The sequence below is a fragment of the Podarcis muralis genome, chromosome 17 (assembly GCF_964188315.1).
Source record: "Podarcis muralis chromosome 17, rPodMur119.hap1.1, whole genome shotgun sequence".
NCBI lineage: Eukaryota > Metazoa > Chordata > Lepidosauria > Squamata > Lacertidae > Podarcis > Podarcis muralis.
In genome coordinates, this window is record NC_135671.1 from 4,276,446 (window position 1) to 4,304,391 (window position 27,946).

Sequence of the window (27,946 nt, forward strand, 5' to 3'; positions counted from 1 at the left end):
TCTCAGTTCTCCAGAGGAACACAGACCCTGGGTGAGTGTCTGGAACCCCATGAATTCTTGCCACCGTTTGGCAGAGAGTGCGGGAGGCACCCCACTTTTGTAACAGTATATACAGTAGCTCAGGACTGAACTGTGGTTCTGACGGCAAACTCTTAATTTCAGAGCCGTGAGTTCAAACCCCATGTTGGGCAAATATTCCTGCATTGAGAGGGTTGGACTAGATGGCCCCCATAGTCCCATGCAATTCTACAATTCTATGATTCTACCTTTCTCCCATGGGATGCGGGTGGCGCTGTGAGTGAAACCACAGAGCCTAGAACTTGCTGATTAGAAGGTCGGCAGTTCGAATCCCCATGACGGGGTGAGCTCCCGTTGCTCGGTCCCTGCTCCTGCCAACCCAGCAGTTCGAAAGCACGTCAAAGTGCAAGTAGATAAATAGGTACCGCTCCAGCAGGAAGGTAAACGGCGTTTCCGTGCGCTGCTCTGGTTTGCCAGAAGCGGCTTAGTCATGCTGGCCACATGACCCGGAAGCTGTACGCTGGCTCCCTTGGCCAATAAAGCGAGTTGAGCGCGGCAACCCCATAGTTGGCCACAACTGGACCTAATGGTCAGAGGTCCCTTTATCTTTCTCCCATAGCTCAAAGACCGCTTGATATTCCATTCAAAATCAACCCAGAGGGAAAGAGCAGTAGAGAACGCTAAAGGAATCTATTAGGAAAGGGCTAAGCTATTCCCATTGGACATAGGTGGCACTGTGGGTTAAACCACAGAGTCTAGGACTTGCCGATCAGAAGGTCAGCGGTTTGAATCCCCGTGACGGGCTGAGCTCCCGTTGCTCAGTCCCTGCTCCTGCCAACCTAGCAGTTTGAAAGCACATCAGTTCAAGTAGATAAATAGGTACCGCTCCGGTGGGAAGGTAAACGGCGTTTCTGTGCACTGCTCTGATTCGCTAGAACCGGCTTAGTCATGCTGGCCACATGACCCAGAATCTGTACGCCGGCTCTCTCGGCCAATAAAGCGAGATGAGCGCCGCAACCCCAGAGTCATCCACGACTGGACCTAATGGTCAGAGGTCCCTTTACCTTTACCTTTTAAGCTCTTCCTACCTACCTAGACTAGACAGCAGAAAATTCATTGAAATATAAAATGTTTCACAAAAGATATATTCTAGCCCCATATTATCTGCAAAAGCTTTCCCCAACTTGTCTTCCAAATGCTTTAGACTACAATTCCCATTCACTCCAGCCAGCATTGCAATGGTCAAGGGAGTTCAAGTTGGAAACAGCATATTCATTGAGTTCTTTTTAAGTGGAAATAGAACATGGATCCTTCTGTACACAAATCATGTCTTCTCCCACTTGAGCTTCGGCACCTCCCCAGATCAACAAAGATTTAAAAGTGGGCAGTGTCACACCTAGTGATGCTTTATTTTTTTCTGGAGGGAGTAAGAGATTGTGTATGCAGAGGAGACTGAATAATCCTTACAACAATGCTGAAAATCAACAGATGAGTGAGTTTTAACACTGCTTTTTTGCTAAAACGGTGATTTGTTTATTTGCTAAACCATACAGGTCCTGATTTTCAACCAACATGTGATTGTGGCGATCAACTCGAATCACTAACTATAGACTGAATAAGCAGCAATCAAACAATCCAAAACTGGCAACAGATAAGCAAAATCTATGTGCTAAAGACACATAGCTATTATATAACAATAGCCAGGGCTCCCCCCCCCCCAAAAAAAAAATGTTTAGGAGTACTCTCATTTTCCCCCTACTCATATTGAGATACCGCCCCTCAATGAGGCCAAACTTAGATTCACAAAATGTTTAGCGGTATGTGCACCCCTGTGTCCCCCCAGAAAAAGCACTGACAATAGCTATATTAACAGAGCATGATCAAAATGTATTTTCATGTATATATGCTAGGTTGCAAGCATATATTCACTTCCCTGTTTAAGAGGAACTTCCTTGAACTTAGTGCGACTTACTTTTGAGTATAGAATTGAACAGTAACTCTTCTGAAAGATGTAATATTTTATCTAAAAGATGCATGCCAGATATTTGTTCTCTCTCTTTTTACCAAATATTCCCCCCCCACCCGCACACATTAATCATTGATAGAAAGTAGAAATAACCTATAAAACAGTGGTTCCCATATGCTCTCCCTTCCACAGACCATTTGAAAGTTGCTGAGGATCTTGATGATTTTGTTTTCTGCCGGTTGAAGCAGTTGCAATGAGACCAGTGCTAGATGCTGCATGCTATTTAATTGTATTATTTCTTACGTTGTATTCTATTGTATTACAATCTGAATTCATGGACTTTTATATAATTCAAATGGTTCTTCACAGACCACTTGAATGAAGCTTGCAGACCACAGTATGGGAACTTCTGCTATGAAGAACATCTCTGGACCAAATCTTTCCATGGTATTAGATGTCCCAATGTCCATAACTCTGATTAGGAGACAGCATCCAAAAGGAGACAAAAGCGGAAGCCATATGGAATGGTAATGCTATTTGTACTTCAACGCTTTCTCCAAAGGGCATATTTCATTAACATATTACTGCAGATCAGTGTCTGAGTCTCTAGTCCACTGTATTAGAGTGTTCAGAGTTGAATAGATATCACAATAGCACCCACAACTAAGGATACAGAGAAGGGCTAAACAGTACAAACTTCAATAATAAATTCTCTATCTATACAGAAAGAGCAGTGGTTCTCAAGTAGTTCAAATTTGCAGCCATTGCTACTAAACCTACAGATTAATTTATGCATGGTGTCAGAGAAGAAAGTGCTGCTTCACCTCCCTCTTAAAAACTGAAATACAGGAGAATCAGAAGAAGAAAAGCTATGGATTTAGTGATGTCCCTGGAAACCTAACTGGGAATCAAGATCTACTGAAGTGTGAATGCTGTGAGTCCCACTGTCTTATGTCCAGCTTGTATATATGTGTAAATAAAACAATATTTCCTAAAGTTCCCACAGTTCCCACTTACCTTCATTCTAAGGAAACTGAACTCTGGGTAAGTACTGGAAGCCCCAGAGACTAGAGACTGGGGTATGCACAACAATAGAATTATTATTGCCGTTGTTTCTTCTTCTTCTTCTTCTTCTTCTTCTTCTTCTTCTTCTTCTTCTTCTTCTTCTTCTTCTTCTCCTTCTCCTTCTCCTTCTCCTTCTCCTTCTCCTCCTTCTCCTTCTCCTTCTCCTTCTCCTTCTTCTTCTCCTTATTCTTAAAAGAAACTAGACTGTATGGAGGAACCAAAATATTCCGCTTTTTTAGATTTCCAGAAGTTAACATGAATGAAGATTCTGGGGAGAAGGGGAGTGATAAATATGAATGGGTGATTAATAGCTCACCCTAGAGGTTGGGGTTCTAGCCTAGACTTCTCCCTGACATGCAAGTTTTATTTGTGTGGGAATTTATTTACTAAAAAATAAATAAATACTGTAGAGGAGCATTCAGTTATGCAAGCCCTCACCTGCTGTCTAAAATGCTACAGCTCAAACACAAGTTTACCAGCTCACTGAGAATGCATCAGATGCATACAGGGGAGGATTAGGGGTGTGCTATGGGTCCCATCGAGGGACACGGGTGGCGCTGTGGGTAAAAGCCTCAGCGCCTAGGGCTTGCCGATCGAAAAGTCGGCGGTTCGAATCCCCGCGGCGGGGTGCGCTCCCGTTGTTCGGTCCCAGCGCCTGCCAACCTAGCAGTTCGAAAGCACTCCCGGGTGCAAGTAGATAAATAGGGACCGCTTTCTAGCGGGAAGGTAAACGGCGTTTCCGTGTGCGGCTCTGGCTCGCCAGAGCAGCGATGTCACGCTGGCCACGTGACCCGGAAGTGTCTCCGGACAGCGCTGGCCCCCGGAATCTTGAGTGAGATGGGCGCACAACCCCAGAGTCTGTCAAGACTGGCCCATACGGGCAGGGGTACCTTTACCTTTACCTTATGGGTCCCATCCTAGCAAGAGGGGGCTGTGGGAGGAGTGGAAGGGTAAGGTACCTCCATCAAGGTTTGAAAGCTAGAAGAGCAAATGGAATGGAAGGGGACACCAGTGCCTCAGAAATCAGGATTTGTGTGTGTGTTGCCCTCCAAACATTTTAACAAAGCGTTTATTTAGTGCATACTTAATATATTATTATTATTATTATTATTATTATTATTATTATTATTATTATCCTTACCCATACATTCTTAATAGGTTTATTTTCTTCTGCTTCAGGGGTAAGGAAGTTTCTGTTGATTATAAAGGCATCTTCTCCCTTCTTGAGACCATTTATCCCAGTAAATGACGGTGGTGAGATATTCATCTGCTTCTAGGGGGGTGGATGTCTGATATTTTGGTGGGGCAGTGGTGGTGGTGGGAGGGTTTGGCTTAATTGAGATGACGAGACAAAAGTGGGGTTTCCTTGTCATTTTTAAATGTGATTAAGAAAAGCCTACACAGATGCTTACTGCCATGGTGAGACTCTCCACAGAAAGAAATTTGCCCACTCCCAGTCATCAAGGATGCCAACACCCCACACAAAGAAACATTGCTGAGGGGGGGAGCGACTGTCCCAACTCTATTATTAAGGGGAAAAGATAATGGAACATGTAGAGATAAGTGATATTTGTAAGTTTATTTAATCCAAACTAAGACAGAACAGTAGTCATCTCAGATATCAACCCATTTCATGTTTGTAGCACTGAGAGTGAGTAGTATTCTCCACTTCAGACACACAAGCCCAGGTGACAGGTTTCATCTCTTTCTTTTGTATAGGAAATGAGACTAGGAAGCTGCTATGAGGAACCAAACATTTGTGGCTGAATTCCTTCTGCTTGGTCTCTCGAAGAGCCTGAAGATCCGTCTTTTGCTGTTTGGGCTTTTTTCTGTGACCTACACCATCACTCTGGTGGGCAACTCAATGATACTGATGCTCATCTGGCTGGACCCCCGACTCCACACGCCCATGTACTTCTTCCTGAGCCACCTTGCCTTTGTGGACATCTGCTATACATCCAGCACAGTCCCCCAGATGTTGGTGAACCTCCAGAGCCCAAGACAAACCATCTCGTTGGCTGGTTGTGCTGTACAGATGTATGTCTTCCTGGTCTTGGCCACGAGTGAGTGCATCCTCCTGGCAGTGATGGCGTATGACAGGTATGTGGCAATATGCCACCCACTGCACTACACGTTCCTCATGAACAAGAGAGTATGCATGAAGCTAGCCGTGGCAACCTGGATGAGTGGCCTTTTATTGCCAGTGGCACACACAGTCCTCACCTGGCGGTTGCCATTCTGTGGTCCCAATCTGATTGATCACTTTTTCTGTGAAATGCCAGCATTGCTGAAGTTGGCCTGTGCCGATACCAAGATGGTTGAAAAGGTCACTTCGGTGGGATGCATTTTCACCTTGCTTATCCCCATCTCCTTTATCTTGATGACTTACACCCGCATCCTGGCTTCCGTCTTGAAAATCCAATCTGCCCAAGGCCAGCACAAAGCATTCTCTACTTGTGTCTCTCACATATCAGTGGTGGTGCTTTTCTATGGCAGCGCCATATTTATGTACATGAGACCTGAGTCCAGCCACTCCCCTGGTCAGGACAAAATGATCTCTCTGTTTTATAGCATTGTCATTCCATTGTTTAATCCAATTATATACAGTCTGAAGAACAGAGATGTGAAAGAGGCTTTGATTAAAATTCTCCGAAGGTGCAGAAGACCTTGTTGATCCTCAGCCTAACATGAGATGCAAACCTCGCACTTCGAAAGCACGCCAGTGCACGTAGATAAATAGGTACTGCTGTGGCGGAAAGGTAAACGGCATTTCCATGCACTCTGGTTTCCGTCAGGTGTTCTGTTGTGCCAGAAGCAGTTTAGTCATGCTGGCCACATGACCCGGAAAGCTGTCTATGGACAAAGGCTGGCTCCCCCGGCCTGAAAGAGAGATGAGCACCGCAACCCCATAGTCGCCACTCACTGGACTTACCAGGTCAGGGTCCCTGACCATTTTTAATCCTTATAGTAATAGTCTAGCAGGTCCACTGTGGTTGACTCTTTCTGGCAGTGTCTCTGCAAGGTTTCAGGCAAGGACTTTGCTATCTGTGATACTTGTGTTGTGGGTTTTTGCTTTTGTTTTACTGGTGATGATAGGAATGGACCCTGAGACTTTCCAAGTACAAAGCCTTTTCTCTGCCACTGAAATATGACCCTGTTATAGGTTTATGGATTTGTTGAAGATAATGGTAACCAGCCAAGGGAGCCAGCGTTTGTCTGCAGACAGCTTTTTCTGGGTCATGTGGCCAGCATGACTAAACTGCTTCTGGCGCACGGAACACCATGATGAGTGCCAGAGCGCCTGGAAAACCACTTACCTTCCCACTGCAATGGTACCTATTTATCTACTCACGCTGGTATGCTCCAAACTACTAGGTTGGCAGCAGTTGGGACAAAGCAACTGGAGCTCAACCTGTCACGCAGATTCGAACTGCTGACCTTATGATCAACAACCCCAAGTGGCTTGGTGGTTTAGGCCACAGTACCGCCCACGTCCCTTTAAGTTTATGGGTTTAATGAAGGTTTGGGGCATCAAAGCTAATTTCCTTGGAGGTGATACGTTGACTCATGTGTAACATGTGTGTATTTAAGTCAGACCCAATGTGTATCTAAGCCATGTGCTGGACCTTGTTAATCCTTTATTTGACCAAGTGTAAAAGCTCATTAAGTTAGATAATTTTCATTTGAGTTATTAGTCTGGGGTAGAGCCATTTAGGTGACACAAAGGATTAAAAAAACGAATCACATTTGCAGATGAGTGTGTTTCATCATCATCATCATCATCATCATCATCATCATCATCATATTTGTACCCCACCCATCTGACTGGGTTGCCCCCAGGAACTCTGGGAGGCTTCCAGCATATACCCTCAACTAAGGGTGTGGTGTAAAAGACAACTCTAGTGTTTTAGTGTGTTAGGAAAGGTTAGAGTTTAGAATGGAAGTTAGGAATGAAGCAACAGAGTTAGGAAGCTATGTGGGCGAGGAGCAGAGAGAGAAATTAGGTGACAAGCAGAGTGCAAGATAGTACCTGTTTGAATCCAATGCTGCGCTCCTGGAGGAGGCAAGACATTCCTGTATTGTAATGATATGTATACTGTACACGTGTAAAGAAACCCATATATCATAACCAAATGAGAACATAGTTTAAGAAATTGTAAGTTAGGGCCAGGACCTCACTCAGGGCTCGTTCACACTTTGCTTGTCTCACATCTAGAAGGCATGGATCTGAGACGTTTTCTGCTTGTCCTGAGCCTTCTCTTCACAGTCTGAGCAGGTGGCATACATGGTTTTCTTCCCATCCTCATTTAATCCTCACAACAACCTTATGAGGTAGCTTAGATTGAGAGGCAGTGACTGGCCTATGGTCACCGAATGATCTGAAACCTGGTCTCCCAAGTCATCGTCTGACACTCTGACCACTTCACCACACTGGCTCTCTTACTTTAACTGCCATTGTTCTTTCTTATTTCTGAGCTGTTGTGTCTTCCCCCAGTCCTGCATACTGTCCCTTCCTCTCCCTTCTCCTACCCCAAGGTGAAGAAACATGCCTTGGGACAAAGGCAGAAGTGGCAGGAGGCACTCACAGCCCACAGCTGAGCATCATTTCTCACTGGCGACTGAGGCCACAAGTCCAAGAATTTCTAGTAGGGAACTAATGCCCAGTGTGCCAGTTCCTGCTCAATGGTGGATTATCTCTCAGGGAATGCAATGGAATTGCATATTCTCTGTTTTCCTCTGGGGGATTCTGGAGCTGGTAGTTGCATTCCCAGTCTCCAGTGGGAACAGACACTCTGCCAGGAGGTGAGAGTGATTTGTACCACATGCCACAAGGTAAGTTTCCTTGGCCTGGAGTAGGGGAAGCAAAAGGCTCCTTGGAGTCTTATGAATATTCACTTTGAATGTTCATAAAGCCTTAACTCCTTTCAGGGTGTAGAAATAACATTGGTTTTTAAAAAAGGGAAAAAAGAATGTAGAACATCTGATCGAAGTGCTGATTGTGGTTGATGGTACCACATAAAAAGACAATTCATAGTCATTTTCTTTTCTTTTCTTTTCTATTTCTTATTTCTTTGCTTTCTTACCTGCCCTTCCCCACAAAGTCCAAAGCAGTTTAGGATATACAGTCCACAGGAATAAGCCTATTGTTTGTTTGCCTTCTGTGTCTTCACATCAGAGGTTCTTGGTTAAGTAAGGTGTTGTGTCTTAAAGCTGTAGAAGAAGGCTTTTTTCTTTTCTTTTTTACATTGGTTTTTACATTTTACATAAAATGATACAGCAACAACAACACACACAAAATCAGATCATTACGCAGAATATGGCTCAGGTGATTTTCATAAAACATACATTTTAAATCTATTATCTGAGTCAGTAACCAGTGATCAGGGCTTGGTAAATCCCACTGTGACAGAAGGTGATAAATAATTACAGTGAATGTCACCATGCAAATTGCAATATGGTCCGTGGCATATACAGACAACATGATGCATGGCTATGTCATTAGTAAGAGAAAGCTATTGAGATTTGCATCTCCCTCTCCCTCCGACCCAACCTCTCTTTTTGTAGGACAACCTATTATAAACCCTCAGATTCCTTCTCAGACAGGTATTAGAAAACTAGTCTAATACCCTTATACCCCCAAATTACACTACCCCCTCCATACTATTTCTCTGATCATTTTTGGAACTGTGCCCATTGACTTTCCTAGAGGAAATGGACTGAGCATAGTTGGGAACAGCTGCAGCTGGCTTCACACAAGGAAACTGTTTAATAGCTGAGGTTCCCAAATTCTGATTGCAATCATAATTCAGAATAAGTTTGGGGAATTGCAGGCATAGCTATGTATCCTCAGGACCAGCCCCGGAAATTTTTTTGTATCTGAGGTCAACCACAACATGTGTCAGCATCGTCCTTGCCCCCACACCATGCAAGCTGACTAGGACCTTTGCCCCTTTTGTACACCAAGCACTCAACAGCCCCCAGGCAGCATGGCCATTGATCAGGGATGACGTGACACCAAACAGTCAATGTTGCGTAGTGGCTGGAGTGATGGACGTGGGCCTAGGAGACGAGGGCTAAAATCCCCACTTAGCCATGAAACTCATTGGGTGACCTTGGGATAATATCTCTCCCTCTCTCTCCCTCTCTCTCTCTCTGCCTAAACCTACCTCACAGGAATGTTGTGGGGATTAAATGATAAGGGGTAGAAGATATGGACACCACCTTGAGCTCCTGGGATTAACAGGAAGAGTATAAAGGCAATAGATAAATATGGATCCGAGTGGAGGGGGCAGCAAAGGCAAAAATGAAGCAGCATGTGGGTGGGGGAAGAAGAAAGGCAAACAAGCGAGGGAATGGGGGGCAAGGAAGGAGGAGGTGATGGGCAGGCAGAAGAAAAAAAGGCTGCCCTGCAGATTATTTGCATGGTGGGGGTGCTGTCATTAGTAACAGAATCCTTCTGAGATTTGCATTTCTTTCCGCACCATGATCTCATCATTTTAAAAAGCCCAAGTCAGTTTCCATTGCTGGACATCTGAAAGAAACCAGGAGAATTACACGCTGATACTTCTTCCATTCAGGCTTTTCTCGTGGAAAGTAATAACAATGGGCATAACTACTCCTTTTGGTATCTTTTTCCAGACCATTTTAGCAATTGAGTCTGCCGTTGCCTTTTTAGGAAATGGATTTATCATAGTTGTGAATGGGCACCGATGGCTCCAAAACTGGAAGATGGCCCCTTGCGACTTCCTCTTGACCGGTTTGAGCACCTCCAGAATTATGCTGCAGCTGACAGTCATGATCAATGATATCCTGTACAACAGCCTTCCGGAGAACTATACTCGTACTCTTACACAGGAAATTAACACATTTTTCTGGTTATTTCTCAATAACGCCAGCTTCTGGTGTGCCACATGGCTCAACATTTTCTACTGTGTGAAGGTCACCAACTTCCCCCATCACCTGTTCCTCTGGCTGAAACTAAGGATTGATGTACTTGCACCCAGACTGCTCGGAATGGTGGTAATAGCTTTCATGCTCTTCTCTGTTCATCCAACCATTCTTTATTTTGAAAACAAGAAACTCTGCAATCTCTCAGGAACTCTGGCATGGAATGCCAGTCTCAACAAGGTTTGCCACGACCCATACTTCATTTTTAGAACTCTACAGTTCTGTTCTATAAGCATGAGTTTCACCCTGAGCATAATGGCATCCATGGTTTTGGTCATCTCTCTTTGGAGGCACAGAAAGAATCTAAAAAAGAGTGGCTCTGTCATTAAGGACCTCAGCACTCAAGTCTATCTCAATGTCATGAAGTCTTTGTTGTTTTCTCTGCTTGTTGACACTACGTATTTTGCTTCTTTAATCATGTCTGTGGTTCTATTTCTCAGGTATGGCACAAATAGCCAATTAGTTATTGATATTGTGCTGTCTGCAGTCCCTTCAGCACATACCATGATCCTAATATTGTCCAATCCCAAACTGAAAGAAATCTTAATGCACATTCTACACATCAGACAAAGGGCTAAATAAAGAGAAGAGGGCCGTGGATATGCTTCCCTTGCATCCAAGAAGACAAGATTCTTTCCCTCCTTCCCTCCCTCTCTCTATATAAAACTTGCCTCAGGTGTACTGTCTGCTGTATTTCATAATACAATAACATGAAAATGGAATCTAAGTAAAAAGAAAAACAGAAAAATAAAGAAAAGAAAATGCAGAGTTCTCTCAAGCAGATCTTAACCCTTGTCTTAAACAGAGTGAAATGCCAGCATTGCTGAAGTTGGCCTGTGCCAATACCAAGGTAGTTGAAAAGGTCACTTCGGTGGCATGCATTTTCACCTTGCTTATCCCCATCTCCTTTATCTCGATGACTTACATCCACGTCCTGGCTTCTCAGGATCTGAGAAATTCAACCTGCCAAGGACAGCACAAAGCATTCTCTACTTGTGTCTCTCATGTATCAGTGGTGGTGATTTTCTATGGCAGCGCCATATTAATGTACATGAGACCTGAGTTGAGCCACTCCCCTGGTCAGGACAAAGCGATCTCTCTGTTTTATAACATTGTCATTCGTTGTTTAATCCAATTATATAGAGTCTGAAGAATAGAGATGTGAAAGAGGCCTTGATTAAAATTTTCCAAAGGTGCAGAAGACCTTGTTGATCCTCAGGCAAACATGAGATGCTACCTTCTACTAATAGTGCAGCAGGTCTACCGTGATTGACTCTTTCTGGCAGTGTCGCTGCAAGGTTTGAGGCAAAGACTCTGCTATCTGTGAAGCTTGAGTTGTGGTTTTTTGTTTTTGTTTGTTTTTTACTGGTGATGATAGGGATTGAACCTGAGATGTTCCAAGTACAAAGCCATTCTCTGCCACTGAAATATGACCCTGTTATAGGTTTATGGATTTGGTAATGGTAAAGGTAATCAGGCCAAGGGAGCCGACGTTTGTCTGCAGACAGCTTTTTCTGGGTCATGTGGCCAGCATCACTAAACTGCTTCTGGTGCACGGAACACCATGATGAGTGCCAGAGTGCACAGAAACACCACTTACTTTCCCACCGCAATGGTACCTATTTATCTACTCACACTGGTATGCTTCCGAACTGCTAGGTTGACAGCAGTTGGGACAGAGCAACCAGAACTCACCCTGTCATGCAGATTCAAACTGCCGACCTTATGATCAACAAGCCCAAGAGGCTCAATGGTTTAGACGACAGTGCTACCTACGTCCCTTTAAGTTTATGGGTTAAATGAGGTTTTGGGGCATCAAGGCTAATTTCCTTGGAGGTGATTACTTGACTCATGTGTGTATTTAAGTCAGACCCAATGTGTATCTAAGCCATGTGCTGGACCTTGTTAATCCTTTATTTAACCAAGTGTAAAAGCTCATTAAGTTAGATAATTTTCATTTGATGTGTTAGTCTGGGGTAGAGCTACACAAAGAATAATAAAAAAATCCCATTTGCAAATGAGTGTGTTTAATAATAATAATAATACCCCGCCCATCTGACTGGGTTGCCCCAACCACTCTGGGAGGCTTTCAGCATATACCCTCAATGAAGGGTTTTGTGTAAAAGACAACTCCAGTGTTTTAGCGTGTTAGGAAAGGTTAGAGTATAGAATGGAAGTTAGGAATGAAGTAATAGAGTTAGGAAGCAATGTGGGCGAGAAGCAGAGAGAGATACTAAGTGAGAAGCAGAGTGCAAGAGACAGTGTAGCCTTATTAGACTTTACTGATTGGTGGGCTCTGCATTGCTCCTGGATGGAGGAAGGAAGTCAAATGACACCGAGGGTTGGTTCAGAGAAAGAGTTCTTTATTTCTGCTCTCCGGAGCAGCAGAAAGGCACTTGCGTGGTCAGTCCACAGCAAGTCCAAAGAAATGAGAGATTTCATGCAGTATATATATCCTCCAGGCACCCTCTCCCCCTTCCCCAGGAATCTAACCACGTCAGCTTATACACGCAGGTTGACATCACAGATGTTCCTGCTCCGGTACTCTTAACCATAAAAGGGTTTTCCTTCCTGTAATCCTGACCATAAAAGGTTATTCCTGTTCCTATATTCTTATCTTGGAACAAGAGGTCACCAACTCCAAGAACATACTCTGGCGCTGTTCCCGGGCTAGGTCTGTGCCTCAGAGTGTGGTCAGGACGTAAGTTAAGACCTAGACATGTCATCCCTGTTCCACTTTGGAATGGACAAGGCCATCCGTCATTACCAGCCTTCATGGACTGATAAGGGAGAGAGCTCTGAGCACTTGTTTATACAGCTGGGTTTTGGCTCAAGAGCTCAAGTTAAAGCATTTTAGAAATGCTCCCTTGGAAAAGGAAAAAAAGGTGGATTTTATGGAGTTTGGAACTTAACAGGTTAAGTTGTTCCCATGATGCCACAACATTCTGACGTCAGCTTTCGAAGCTGGGAGGAGTTTGGGAGGAGTTTGCTGTTCCTCTCTGTGCTGTGAGAGGGAAAGGAAGCAGTTTGTCATGGCTGCAAGTAGTCCTGGATTTTCCGGAGAAATGTTGGAATAAACAACTGTAAATAGACAAACCTGTACTCTGTGTGTTTGTCAAAGGACGCGGTAGCTTTCCCGCTGTGTGAACTCTGCTGGGCGTGACTGGACGACGGAGCTAAGTGGCGCAGCTGAGGGAAGCGCGCCGGACGGCAGTAAAGAGCTAAAGCTAATTGTGGATCGTAAATCAATTAGCGGGGGTCATGCCAAAACAATCAATCAACTTGACAGGTTATGGAACTTAATCACCGATCGTAAAGCTATCACTGGAGATCTGCCGAGAGCTTTGAAGTCTGCGGTCTAGAGCAGAGAAGCACGGCAGGAGGCGGAGGCTGGAATTTGAGGCAAGCGGCTAGCTGAAAGACGCAGAGGTTTGCCTGTGTTGCTGCGGAGCCGAGAGCTGAGAGCAGCAAGGGATCGTTTCTCCACGGATGGGTGCCGGAGGAGCTTGTAATCTGTGAGTACAGCTTGGGGCCCCTTGGGAGAACGGAAGAAGATGGCGGACGGCCATGATTCATTCTCCGTGCCTTTCAAAAAGTTAAACGGCCAGAATTGGGCGGAATGGAGTCGAAAGCTGAAGGCCTGGCTGGTAGCCAAGGGTCTGTGGGAGGCGGTCTTAGGGCCTCCACTGCCTCCACCAGCTGCCGGAGCTTCGGCTGCAGACATTGCAAATGCGCATGCTTCGCAGAGAAAAAATCAGAAAGCCCTGGGAGCTATAGTGCTCAGTTTGGAGGGCTCACAGTTGCCCCATGTGGAGGGTTTGGACACTGCGCATGAAGCTTATACTGCTTTGGAAAGAGTGCACCACAGAACCACGGCTGGTGCAAAAATCCACACCACCAGGCGTTTGTTTGAGATGAAGCTGCGTCCAGGTGGGGACATTAGACAGCATGTTACAGAGATGCTCTCTGTGTTTAATGAGCTGCGGCTGTTGCAGGTTAACTTCACAGATGAGCTGAAGGTATATATTTTGCTCAGCTCTCTGGACAAAAGTTATGACAATTTATGTCTAACTTTGGAGTCTATGAGTCCGCAGGATTTGACTCTGTCATACGTCACGGGACGCTTGACTGACGAACAGGAGAGACGCGTAAGGGAGAGCAAGTCTGGCGCAGGCAGCTCCACCGGACGCAAGGGGGGGGGGCAGGCCAGATGAGAGCTCTGTTCAGGCTTTTTCCACTCGTCGGTGCTATGTGTGTGGATCCAACAGCCATTTCAAAAGAGACTGTCCACAAAGAGCGAGGGCAGCTGCACAGGAAGGCTTCAAGGACACTTCCCATGGGAATCAGTCGGGTTTCCATGGCAACCAGTCTGGAAGAGGGGGCCAGCGTGGGAACGCAAGAGAAGGACGTGGAAAACAACGTGAGGAGGCTTATCAACTAACAGCTAGTCTGGCTTTGTCTGAGGACAGCTGTGAGACAGGCTCAGAGCTTTGTTTTGTAATCGACTCTGCAGCAAACTGCAATTTGATTCCAGAGACCCCTGCTGTCGAGATGTGGAATTGCACGGCAATTCCGACTGGAAAAACTGTACTCTTTGCAAATGGACAGAAAAAGAATGTAACTAATTCTGTGAATGTGCATGTGTTTGTTTTACAGGAGACGTTGGAGTGTTGTACCATTCCTGGGATGCACCACTGTCTTTTATCTGTGCCTTATTTGTTGAAAAAGGGGTTTAAGGTTTGTTTCGAAGATGATGTCTGCACAATCTCCAAAGGAGGGAGGATATTTGCCAAGGTTAAAAAGGGGCAGAATGATCTCTTTGTTCTTAAAACACCTCTGGAGGGTGAGGGGAAGGTTGAGAAAGCACAGGCTCTACGTGCTGAAATCAGCAATCATGTGACATGTGCACATGCGTGGCATGCAAGAACAGCTCATGGTTCTCTAGAAGAACTACAGGTGCTGCCTGAGGTTTCCAAAGGTTGTGAAATCACAGAATGTGGATGTGCTGTAAATTGTGAAACTTGCAAACTGGCAAAGGTAAGAGGATGCAGTTATCCAAAAGTGGAGAGGGAAACCACAAAACCTTTTGAACTGGTCCACATAGATTTGTGGGGTCCTGTAAAGGAGGCGAGTCTGGGAGGTGCAAGGTTTCTGCTGACGGTGCAGGATAATTTTACGCAGAACACCTGGACCCATGGTCTCAAATCCAAGGATGATGCAGCACAGCTGATCAAAGGATGGATTGAGGAGGTGGAACAAAGGTTTTCCACCAGAGTGCAAGCAGTCACCAGTGACAGAGGAGCTCAGTTTACAGGGTCTGCTTTGCAGAAGTTCTTTCACAAGAAAGGGATACGTCACACAGTGACTTCACCCAATCAGAGGGGGGTGGCAGAGCTGAGAAGTGAGGCTCTGGTTAAGGCTGCACAGGTGATGCTGGCAGATTCTGGGTTACCTCCAAGGTTTTGGCTGGAGGCAATCAAGTATGTGGGCTTCACCTGGAATCGTACCTACAATTCACTAGTAGGTGACACACCCTTTGGGTTGTTGCATGGCAGGAAACCCCAGATTCATTTTCTGCGTATGTTTGGTTCAAGTGCATCTGTGCCGGTACCTACTGCATTGCAGGGGTCAGATGGATCCAAGTTTTGGAAAATGATCTTCTGCGGGTATGAGCCAGAAGCACGTGCATGGAGGTTTGCATATCCATCAGGTGACCAGAGTAAGGTGCTGATCAGTAAACATGCTGAGTTCTATGAGCAGGATAAAAGGTCAAAAACTGCTGTCATGCGTGATGTGCTCTCAGAATGTCTATCTGATTCTGATGAGGAAAGGGAGGTAGAGGCTGATCCCGGTGATGAGGACCAGGTCCACGATCAGGGTTCAGAATCCGATGATGACGATCAGGTCACTGACCAAAGTCAGGAACAGGAGGAGGTATCTGTAGCTTCTCCACAAGATGTTAAGAGAACACCCAAAAGCGAGCCCAGTTCTCCTGTGAGTGTAATGGAGAGGATTCGAAAACGCTTTAAGTCAGAAGGGGAATCCCTTGATGCTGAGGACACACCTTCTGGTGGCGGTGAGTCAGAAGTAACATCTGAGTTTGTGCCTAGAAGGTCCAGTCGCACAACAAAGGGTATTCCACCTGAAAGGTATCAGGCCACAAGTGCGTGGGTATGTTTCGCACAATGTGATTCTGGGAGTGTTGAAGGGGTTCAACAGGTGCCGGGGAAAGATGCTGGAAAGAGGCACAAGGCAAAGGGAAAGGTGTTGAACTCAAAAAGGTCTTGTCAGAATGTGCGGCAAGGGGGGGTATGGAGTTTGGAACTTAACAGGTTAAGTTGTTCCCATGATGCCACAACATTCTGACGTCAGCTTTCGAAGCTGGGAGGAGTTTGGGAGGAGTTTGCTGTTCCTCTCTGTGCTGTGAGAGGGAAAGGAAGCAGTTTGTCATGGCTGCAAGTAGTCCTGGATTTTCCGGAGAAATGTTGGAATAAACAACTGTAAATAGACAAACCTGTACTCTGTGTGTTTGTCAAAGGACGTGGTAGCTTTCCCGCTGTGTGAACTCTGCTGGGCGTGACTGGACGACGGAGCTAAGTGGCGCAGCTGAGGGAAGCGCGCCGGACGGCAGTAAAGAGCTAAAGCTAATTGTGGATCGTAAATCAATTAGCGGGGGTCACGCCAAAACAATCAATCAACTTGACAGATTTGGGGTCCCATTTCAAACTGACTGCACAGAAACCCATTCCTTCATTCCCTCCTCTTCTTTTGGACAGCCTTACGGCTCGTCCCAATCAATCAATCAAAATGTTTATTCGGCTTTACGCCCATCATGAAACACAACACAACACAACAAAACAAATAAAAACAAATCAGATCAAATAAAACAGTGGACTCGTACAAGCCACAAGTAGTATAACACAGTTCTCAACTCAGAAGGACAGATATTAGCCATTCATAAGAAAAGTTTAACATTAAGATTTTTTTAAAAAATAAATAATTTAGGCACTACACTAAAATCAACATCTCATGTAATTATAGAAAATTCTTATAACTATCAATAATCAGCTAACATTCCATTCCGTCTCTTGTACGTGAGGACGGCTGTTAGGAATTTAGCAACCTGTAGGGTGATATAAGGATCCACATCTTGAAGAACCCAGGCCAGCTGTAGGTCTACTGATTTGTCAGCCATAGGCTGGATTATGGAGTTTAGTATACTAGCACGGGCTGAACTGTACAAAGGGCAGATAAACATAACATGATGTAGAGATTCAGATGTTTTCATTTCACACGCACACATTGAAGGGACTTGGCCCTTAGTGAATCTATGTCTCAGCACGTTTGTTGGAAAGACATTAAACCTAGCTCTAATGAAGGCATATCGGTGAGACGCGGCCGTAAGCGATGTTAAGTAGGACGGAGCGCGGTAGATAGGGGTTATGCCGAAATTTAATGGCGAGCAGACTCCACCACCAGCTACGAAATTTTGGTATAGCTCCACATCATCCAGCCTTTGATTTATACACCTTTTTGCCACATTTAGATCCAGTTTGAGCAATTCAGTGGGCGAGATCTCATAGGACAGCAATTTGGCATGGATTTTTCCTGACCACAAATTGGTGAAGTCATCTCGCCACATGCATTGAATGAGATAGTGGTTCGGGAGTTTATGCCATAGGGATATCCAATAATTCAAAACTCTCCTCCATATAACTAACTCCACTGAGGGGATCTTCATTTCTAAGCGGATAGCCGCATTACTTACGCATGTTGGTAATTTTAGAAGTCGGCGTAAGAATTGGCTTTGAAGTGACTCTAAAGGTGAGAGATTTGCAAAGGCAGCCCATAGAGGTGCAGCATAGGCCATTGTGGCCATCACTTTGATGCTATACACTTTCAAGGCCGCAGGGATGAATAAGGCCCCCTCAGAGTAGAAAAAACGGAGGAGGGAGTGTGATAGGGCTTTTGTCATGTTTTGAAGATATTCAACATGCGCTTTCCACCCTAAATTATATTGAAAATAAATTCCTAAATATTTAAATTTATGTACTTGTTCGATTTTCGTGCCCTCCAGTTTCCATGAATAAAGTTTTCGACTCCTTGAAAATATCAGTACTTTGGACTTGGAATGGTTGATAGTCAGATGATTAGAATGGCAATATGTCGCAAAAATCTTTAGTGCCCTCCTTAAACCCACTCTGGAGTAAGAGAGTAGTACCGCATCATCTGCGTAGAGAAGTAAAGGACAGCGGTAATCTGCTATACGAGGGGAGTGGATAAATTTTTGTGAGTCGGCTAATGGGTTCCTCATATCGCTGATAAATAAATTAAAAAGAAGAGGCGCTAAAATACAACCCTGGCGTACACCCTTATTTACTGGCACTGGGTTAGTCAGATCTCCAGCAGGGGATAATCTCACCCTGGCCACGGACCCGGCATGAAGTTGGGAGATAAGCCACAATAACCTTCTATCTATTCCCCAACAAGCAAGTTTATCCCATAGTAATTTCCTCGGAATACTATCAAACGCAGCTTTCAGATCTATGAAAGCTGCGCAGAGTTGGCCCCGTCGAGGTGTCGAGTATTTCCGGGCTAAGTGATAAAGAATAATTGCCTGGTCTGTTGTGGATCGGTTTAATCTAAATCCAGCTTGCTCATGTCCAATCAGGTCAGCCTCAACTGACCACTTCATCAGCCTTGCCAGCAAAAAACGGGCATATATTTTCCCAATGGACGATAGCAGACTGATATTCCGATAATTCCCTGGGTCACCGGGAGGGCCTTTTTTGTAGATAGGAATTATAATGGCCTCCTTCCACATTCCTGGTATTAAGCCCGTGGCATTTATTGCGTCGAATGTTTTAGCTAAAATCCCTGCCCACCATGCAGAATGAAGCTTTATAGCCTCAACAGGGACCAAATCTGGCCCAGGGGCCTTACCAGTTTTCAGCTCAGCTATCAATTCTAGGATTTCAGCAGGGTTGGTATTAGGCCAGACGGGAAGGGGATTAGAAGGTCTCCAATGAGTGGCCGGAGCTTCTGCCACTGAGAAATATTTTCTCAGGAACTGCTCCCATGTATGTAGATGGAGTCTGGCTTGTTTACAAGCAGAGTTGAACCAAGGGGCGCCAAATTTAAAATAATCGTTTTTAGCTCCATAGGTTGTAGAAGTAAAAAAGCGAGTTAAAACGTCTATCAGGCAAGAAAAACAATTCATACAGGTAATAGGATCGCGCGAGACTATTCCTACGTCCATCTGATCGCCAGGAAACTTTTCTCGGATAAAATCCGTATATCTATGAGTGAGGGCAGGGGACCATTTAGTCCCCTTTATTTTAGTGGACGACTCCACAATCACCGGGATTGGGTGGGAGCGGTCGAGCAACTGCCAGTCAACACATAACTTGGTTGTCAGGGGAAGATGGTCACTAAATTGGGCATTATCAATTTTAAAAGAGGTGACATTCAAAAATAGATCCCGGGAAACCAATACATAGTCGAGAACACTGTTTGATTTTAAGCCCAGGTGGGTGAATTCTCCTGGTATGTCTGGAGGACACCTGCCATTTAATATGATTAAATTAAGGCGTAGAGTCATCTGATAGAGCATCACTCCCGCCTTATTGACTTTTACATCCTTTGATATTCTACTGGGGGTGTATACTAGATCGTAGGTTTGAACGCCGGGGTCAACCCACCACTTAGACTTTTTAAGAGCCTCCTGATTTGATGCTATCCGAGCGTTAAAATCGCCTCCAGTAATGGAGGGGACATTGGGATACTTAAGATAACAAGAAAGTAAAAAATCCTCTAGGGATTCCCATCTAGAAGTAAGATCAGCTGCTAACCCTCCTGGAGGGAAATAGACATTTGTAACCAATAAAGTGAAGTTTCCACCAGAGATCAGTCCGGTAATAGCATAAGGCGGAAATGCATGCACTAGTGAAAGTTTAGCCCGAAGTTTGAGGGAGATACCAATTGTAAGGCCACCTTTAGGGTGGCCACCATTCATTGACGGGCTAGCAGGCAGACATATAAACTCAAAGCCATTTAACTCAATTTCCTCCTCCACCCAAGTTTCTTGTAATAGTATGATAAGAAAGGAATTAATATATTTTTGGAATTCTGGATCTAATTTTTTGCTTTTCCAACCAGCAATGTTCCAACTTAATATTGAAGGCTGGGGTTTCCCCGTTCCTCCAATTGACTGTCATTCGGAAAATTGGCTCAACTTTAATGCGGGAAGAGGGGAGCCAATAAAGAAATCAGTTATCTTCCTCTGATGAGAAACCTCTCGTAAAGGCTGAGTGGGATTTACAAGGTCATCTGACTGTTGAGCTTGGCCCCTCGATCTACTAGGAGTAGGACTTTGAACAGGGGCGGACCCCTTTTCCAAAAGAGTTTGGTGGGCCACCCGGGATGGACCAGCTATCTCGTCAGTTTGGTCTCTCTGTAGCCTGCTACTGGTCTTTTGGGCTACTTGATTTATGTGGCCTGTTGGGTCTTCAATCAGTTCCGTCACTGGTCTTGTTGTTGAATCCATAATATTCCGCAAAGAGGGATAAGGCTGGGTGAGAGGGCTTTTTGGGAGGGTTTGCAAAGGCACCTCTTCTCTTGATTGGTCAGTGCTATAAGAAGGTTCCAGGTCTGGCATCGATGAATGTGTGGAAGGGGATTTTTCCTGTTGTGTGCTGCATTCTTCAGGTATGTTTTTCAATGGACGGTCATGTAAATCTATTAAGAGCACAGAGGATTGTTCTGCTTGGAGGGAAGGACTGGTAGTTGCTTCTTGGGGTTGAATGTTATCCTCCATTGCCGACATACATTTAGCATTAGATATTGAGAGATCCATATGATCTGGTTCTTCTGGTTCTTCATGTTCGCTGTACGTGAGTATTCTGGTGCTGAGTTTCCTCATAAGTTGGGTTTTAAGCGATTCCAGTCTATTAATAATTTCTTTTTGTTCCACCACTGGTAAATCAGCAAAGGAGGCAATGAGTTCGATCTCTTCTGGTGGTGTCATGCCACTTTTCGGTTGGTCGTTGTTCTTTGCTAGGGGAGTGGAGGCCACATAACTCTTCTCCTGGGGTAGAAGACCCACTCCGGTGTCCACTGGTGGATCGGGTTTAGCAGATTTTGAGCCCTCTTTGGTTATTGCCTCCAACAATAGGGGTTTAGGCGAAGGGTCTATAAAGGTTCTCGTTGGTGCTATCCCACAGCGAAACAAAAATGCTTTCTTTCGTAATATGATAGTGGGAATTTTTGTGGATTGGAACGCAAGCAGGACTCTCTGGAATTTATGATGATGGACAAGGGGGAGGACTGCACAGAGGTCAATTTGTGTTGCTTCCATATTTAAAAGCACCTTTAGGAGTTCCTTAGCACCACCCAGAGTTCTCCATCTTGGGTCCCCATTTTGTATAGTTAGGCTCACTTTCCTCGGAGTTAAGATCAAGGATTGATGACCTAATTGAAGGTTAAGGTTGTATTTAAATTTGTCAGTACGTTTGTTATTTAAGGACAAACTCCTCGTCCCCTTCCTCTCTTCAAGGGACTTTACACCGACTGACGCTGGGGAAGTAGTAACTAGCTTTTGTTGGAGGCTGTGCAGCTGGGACGAAAGATCATCTAGTCTTTTGAATATACAGTGCAAGGTTTTGATTATCAAATGGGACTGTTCAAATGTCATATGATTGGCCGTGCCAAGGACCAATTCCTCCTTCTGAGGCGAGACTACACTCTTACTGTTGGCCACATCGCTTGTTATTTGTGGAATTATTTGCTCTTCGTCTTTAAGTGCTGACGCGCAATCAATCAGTGGGTTGAAGCGGTTCTGAGTTTCTACCGTGTAGGAGCAATCCAGTAAATTACTCCCATCTTTAAAGTGACCTGGTTCAACCCTTGTTTGCTTTGATTTCGGAAAGGGAACGGGGACTATCTCCTCGGAATCTCTAAGGCGTTTCCCATATCCCATAATTCAGATGTCAAGAAGGGGGGGGGGGATAGTATTTCAAAGTCGGCGTCTTCACCTTCTCCCTCACAAGCCGGCAATTTAGGTCTATAAGGAGACTACCGGTAAGCAACACAGACCGTTCCTTTGAAGTCCTACTCCCACCAGGACTAAGACTAATATAAGTTTCTCCTTCGAAGCTTATCGCAGGGCCCACCGCGGGTCGGTCTCAGATGAAAGGGGAACTCCCAAAGGCCTCACCTTAAACAGGGGAGTTTCTCTTCGTACCAGAGGTGCAGGTCCGAAGGATTGTTGTTCTATGAAGCACACAAGTTTGGCACCACCCAGATCAATCCAAAGCAATCCTCCTTCGTCAAACTTAGTTAAAATCTGGCATCACACCAGTGGAGAGTCCAGCAATTACTTGTCTAGCAAAATGCAAAACTAAAGTAAATAGCTTACTCCAACGGTTGTAAAATCCAAGTCAGGAGAAGAGGTCGGAGAGAACTGGAAGGAGGAACCTTACACGGTGGCCATCTTGGAAGCTCTCCCAGGCTCGTCCCAAGGCATTGGCCGGTATTCTCATGTCAGTGCTATAATCTGGGGCCGAATCATTCGTGACATGTTTTATGCATCATATTTTGCAGGCATTGCATTAAGCAGGGTATACGGGTGCAGAAAAGAAGCAAGATTAGCAAGGGGCCTATTAACATCATTAAAAGTCCTCTAAGCCACCCAAGGTTCAGAAGCCACTCAGTCAACCAAAACAGGAAAAGAAAGAAAAGAAAATGCAGAGTTCTCTCAAAAAGTAGATCTTGACCCTTGTCTTAAACAGAGGGAAATGTCAGCATTGCTGAAGTTGGCCTGTGCCAATACCAAGGTTGTTGAAAAGGTCACTTCGGTGGGATGCATTTTCACCTTGCTTGTCCCCAACTCCTTTATCTCGATCACTTACATCCACGTCCTGGCTTCCCAGGACCTGGGAAATTCAACCTGACAAGGGCAGCTCAAAACATTCTCTGCTTGTGTCTCTCATGTATCAGTGGTGGTGCTTTTCTATGGCAGCGCCATATTAATGTACATGAGGCCTGAGCGGAGCCACTCCCCTGGTCAGGACAAAGCAATCTCTTTGTTTTATAACATTGTCATTCCCTTGTTTAATCCAATTATATAAAGTCTGAAGAATAGAGATGTGAAAGAGGCCTTGATTAAAATTCTCCAAAGGTGCAGAAGACCTTGTTGATCCACAGGCATACATGAGATGCTACCTTCTACTAATAGTCCAGCAGGTCCACTGTGGTTGTCTCTTTCTGGCAGTGTCTCTGCAAGGTTTCAGGCAAAGACTCTCCTATTTGTGAAGCTTGTGTTGTGGGTTTTTGTTTTTGTTTTACGGATGATAGGGATTGAACCTAAGATCTTCCAAGTACAAAGCCTTTTCTCTGCCACTGAAATATGACCCTGTTATAGGTTTATGGATTTGGTAATGGTAAAGGAAATCAGGCCAAGGGAGCTGGCGTTTGTTTTCAGACAGTTTTTTCTTTGCCATGTGGCCAGCATGACTAAACAGCTTCTGGCGCATGGAACACCATGACGAGTGCCAGAGTGCACGGAAACACCACTTACTTTCCCACCGCAGTGGTACCTATTTATCTACTCACACTGGTATGCTTCTGAACTGCTAGGTTGGCAGCAGTTGGGACAAAGCAACCAGAGCTCACCCCACCATGCAGATTCGAATTGCAGACCTTAACAAGTCCAAGAGGTTTGGTGGTTTAGATGACAGTGCTACCTACGTCCCTTTAAGTTTATGGGTTAAATGAAGTTTTTGGGGCATCAAAGCTAATTTCCTTGGAGCTGATAGCTTGACTCATGTGTGTATTTAAGTCAGACCCAATGTGTATCTAAGCCATGTGCTGGACCTTGTTAATCCTTTATTTGACCAAGTGTAAAAGCTCATTAAGTTAGATAATTTTCATTTGATGTGTTAGTCTGGGGTAGAGCCATTTAAGCGACACAAATGATAATAAAACAATCCCATTTGCAAATGTGTGTGTTTCACAACAACAACCGCAACAACAACAACAACACCCATCTGACTGGGTTGCCTGAACCTCTCTGGGAGGCTTCCAGTACATACCCCCAATGAAGGGTTTTGTGTAAAAGACAACTCCAGTGTTTTAGTGTGTTAGGAAAGGTTAGAGTTTAGAATGGAAGTTAGGAATTAAGTAATAGAGTTAGGAAGCAATGTGGGTGAGAAGCAGAGAGAGAAATTAAGTGAAAAGCAGAGTGCAGGAGGCAGAAGAAATATATAGGGTTGGTTGAAATCAATGCTTCGCTCCTGGAGGAGATAAGACAATCCTGGATTGTAATGCTGTGTATATATGTGTAAATAAACCATATATCATAAAGACACTACAGTCTCTGCTGTGCCTCATTCGAAAAGGAAACACAGACCTTGGGTGAAAGTGAACCTGGTACCCCTGCAATCTCACACTGCTCGGTGATTGGGGTGCCCTGTAACAGCCCCTTTCTTTGACCTGCATGCGGAACCAAACAAGAACATAGCTTAAGAAATTGTAAGTTAGGGCCAGGACCTCACTCAGGGCTCGTCCACACTTTGCTTGTCTCACATCTAGAAAACATGGATCTGAGACATTTTCTGCTTGTCCTGAGCCTTCTTTCACACTCTGAGCAGGGGACATACATGGTTTTCTTCCCATCCTCATTTAATCCCCACAACAATCTTATGAGGTAGCTTAGGCTGAGAGGCAGTGACTGGCCAAAGGTCACCAAATGAGCTTCGCAGCTGAGTGGGGATCTGAAACCTGGTCTCCCAAGTCCTCGTCTGTCACTCCGACCACTTCACCACACTTGGTCTCTTACTTTAATTGCCATTGTTCTTTCTTATTTCTGAGTGTTGTGTCTTTCCCCAGTCCTGCAAACTGTCCCTTCCTCTCCCTTCTCCCACCCCAAGGTGAAGAAACATGCCTTGGGACAAAGGCAGAAGTGGCAGGAGGCACTCACAGCCCACAGCTGAGCATCATTTCTCACTGGGGACTGAGGCCACAAGTCCAAGAATTTCTAGCAGGGAACTAATGCCCAGTGTGCCAGTTCCTGCTCTATGGTGGATTATCTCTCAGAGAATGGAATGGAATTGCATATTCTCAGTTTTCCTCTGGGGTATTCTGGAGCTGGTAGTTGCATTCCCAGTCTCCAGTGGGAACAGACACTCTGCCAGGAGTTGAGAGTGCTCCCCACCATATGCCAAAAGGTAAGTTTCCTTGGCCTGGAGTAGGGGAAGCAAAAGGCTCCTTGGAGGCTTATGAATATTCACTTTGAATATTCATAAAGCCTTAACTTCTTTCAGGGTGTAGAAATAAACTTGATTTAAAAAAAAAGAAAAAACCAATGTAGAACCTCTGATCGAAGTGCTGATTGTGGTTGATGGTACCACATAAAAAGAAAATATACAGTCATTTTCTTTTTTCTTTTCTTTTCTTTTCTTATTTCTTATTTCTTTACTTTCTTACCTGTCCTTCCCCACAAAGTCCCAAAGCAGGTTACGATATACAGTCCACAGGAATAAGCCTATTGTTTGTTTGCCTTCTGTGTCTTCACATCAGAGGTTCTTGTTTAAGTAGTGTGTTGGTGTTAGAGTTGTAGAAGAAGGCTTGTTTTTTGTTTTGTTTTTTTACAATGTTTGGTGCCTACATAAAATGATACAACAACAACACAAAAATATCACTCAGGTGATCTTCATAAAACATACATTTTAAATCTATTATCTGAGTCAGTACCCAGTGATCAGGGCTTGGTAAATCCGACTGTGTCAGAAGGTGATAAATAATTACAGTCAATGTCACCATGCAAATTGCAATATGGTCCTTGGCATATACAGACAACATGATGCATGGCTGTGTCATTTGTAAGAGAAAGCTATTAAGATTTGCATCTCTCTTCCCCCCACCCAACCTCTCTTTTTGTAGGACAACCGATTATAAACCCACAGATTCCCTCTCAGACAGATATTAGAAAACTAGTCTAATACCCTTATACCCCCAAATTACACTACCCCCTCCATACTATTTCTCTGATCACTTTTGGAACTGTGCCCATTGACTTTCCTAGAGGAAATGGACTGAGCATAGTTGGGAACAGCGGCAGCTGGCTTCACACAAGGAAACTGTTTAATAGCTGAGGTTCCCAAATTTTGATCACAATCATAATTCAGAATCAGTTTGGGGAATTGCATGCATAGCTATGTATCCTCAGGGCCAGGCCAGGACATTTTTGCATCTGAGGTGAACCACAACATGTGTCAGCATCGTCCTTGCCCCCCACACCATGCAAGCTGAGTAGGACCTTTGCCCCTTTTGTACACCAAGCACTCAACAGCCCCCAGGCAGCATGGCCAATGATCAGGGATGATGTGACACCAAACAGTCAATGTTGGGTAGTGGCTGGAGTGATGGACATGGGCCTAGGAGACCAGGGCTAAAATCCCCACTTAGCCATGAAACTCATTGGGTGACCTTGGGATAATATCTCTCCCTCTCTCTCCCTCTCTCTCTCTCTGCCTAAACCTACCTCACAGGAATGTTGTGGGGATTAAATGATAAGGGGTAGAAGATATGGAAACCACCTTGAGCTCCTGGGATTAACAGGAAGAGTATAAAGGCAATAGATAAATATGGATCCGAGTGGAGGAGGCACCAAAGGCAAAAATGAAGCAGCACGTGGGTGGGGGAAGATGGAAGGCAAACAAGCGAGGGAATGGGGGGCAAGGAAGGAGGAGGTGATGGGCAGGCAGAAGACCAAAAGGCTGCCCTGCAGATTATTTGCATGGTGGGGGTGCTGTCATTAGTAACAGAATCCTTCTGAGATTTGCATTTCTTTCCACACCATGATCTCCTCATTTTAAAAAGCCCAAGTCAGTTTCCATTGCTGGACATCTGAAAGAAACCAGGAGAATTACACGCTGATACTTCTTCCACTCAGGCATTTTTGGCAGAAAGTAACAACAATGGGCATAACTACTCCATTTGGTATCTTTTTCCAGACCTTTTTTGCAATTGAGTCCACTGTTGCCTTTTTAGCAAATGGATTTATCCTAGTTGTGAATGGGCACCGATGGCTCCAAAACTGGAAGATGGCCCCTTGCGACTTCCTCTTGACCAGTTTGAGCACCTCCAGAATTATAGTGCAGCTGACCATCATGATAAATAATATTCTGTACTACAGCCTTCCAGAGAACTATACAGGTAGTTTTACACAGGAGATTGGCACATTTTTCTGGTTATTTTTCAGCAATGTTAGCCTCTGGTGTGCCACATGGCTCAACATTTTCTACTGTGTGAAGGTCACCAACTTCCCCCATCACCTGTTCCTCTGGCTGAAACTAAGGATTGATGTACTTGGACCTAGGCTGCTCGGAATGGTGGTAATAGCTCTCATGCTCTTCTCTGTTCATCCAACCATTCTTTATTTTGAAAACAAGAAGCTCTGCAATCTCTCAGGAACTCTGGCATGGAATGCCAGTCTCAACAAGGTTTGCCACGACCCGTACTTCCTTTTTAGAACTCTACATATATGTTTTTTATGCATGAGTTTCATCCTCAGCGTAATGGCATCCATGGTTTTACTCGTCTCTCTTTGGAGGCACAGAAAGAATATGAAAAAGAGTGGCTCTGTCATTAAGGACCTCAGCACTCAGGTCTACCTCAACGTCATGAAGTCTTTGTTGTTCTCTCTGTTCTTTGGTATAACCTATTTTGCTGCTGTAATCATTCCTACGGCAAATTTGGGCTGGTATGGCACAAATAGCCAATTAGTTATTGATATTGTGCTGTCTGCAGTCCCTTCAGCACATACCATGATCCTAATATTGTCCAATCCCAAACTGAAAGAAATCTTAATGCACATTCTACACATCAGACAAAGGGCTAAATAAAAAGAGGGCTGTGACACGCATCTCTTGCATCCAAGAAGACAAGATT

The 27,946-nt window shown here is 44.7% G+C and overlaps 3 protein-coding genes across 3 annotated transcripts; all 3 read left to right on the forward strand.

The window, feature by feature from the left end:
• Window positions 1-4,227: 4,227 nt before the first annotated feature.
• On the forward strand, window positions 4,228-5,740 carry LOC114588010 (olfactory receptor 2A5-like). The gene is made up of 2 exons (XM_077921259.1): window positions 4,228-4,303; window positions 4,769-5,740. The coding sequence occupies exon 2, from the start codon at window positions 4,791-4,793 to the stop codon at window positions 5,721-5,723; it is 933 nt and encodes a 310-aa protein (XP_077777385.1). The 5' UTR covers window positions 4,228-4,303; window positions 4,769-4,790; the 3' UTR covers window positions 5,724-5,740.
• Window positions 5,741-9,448: 3,708 nt separating this feature from the next.
• Window positions 9,449-11,591, forward strand: LOC144325991 (taste receptor type 2 member 41-like). The gene has a single exon (XM_077921520.1). The coding sequence runs from the start codon at window positions 9,653-9,655 to the stop codon at window positions 10,577-10,579; it is 927 nt and encodes a 308-aa protein (XP_077777646.1). The 5' UTR covers window positions 9,449-9,652; the 3' UTR covers window positions 10,580-11,591.
• A 15,382-nt stretch (window positions 11,592-26,973) lies between these two features.
• Window positions 26,974-27,900, forward strand: LOC114588011 (taste receptor type 2 member 7-like). The gene has a single exon (XM_028712926.2). The coding sequence runs from the start codon at window positions 26,974-26,976 to the stop codon at window positions 27,898-27,900; it is 927 nt and encodes a 308-aa protein (XP_028568759.2).
• Window positions 27,901-27,946: the final 46 nt, after the last annotated feature.

Excerpts from the sequence above, each read along its gene's own strand:
- LOC114588010 (XM_077921259.1), top strand. The coding sequence starts at position 4,791 with ATGAGGAACCAAACATTTGTGGCTGAATTCCTTCTGCTTGGTCTCTCG.
- LOC144325991 (XM_077921520.1), top strand. The coding sequence starts at position 9,653 with ATGGGCATAACTACTCCTTTTGGTATCTTTTTCCAGACCATTTTAGCA.
- LOC114588011 (XM_028712926.2), top strand. The coding sequence starts at position 26,974 with ATGGGCATAACTACTCCATTTGGTATCTTTTTCCAGACCTTTTTTGCA.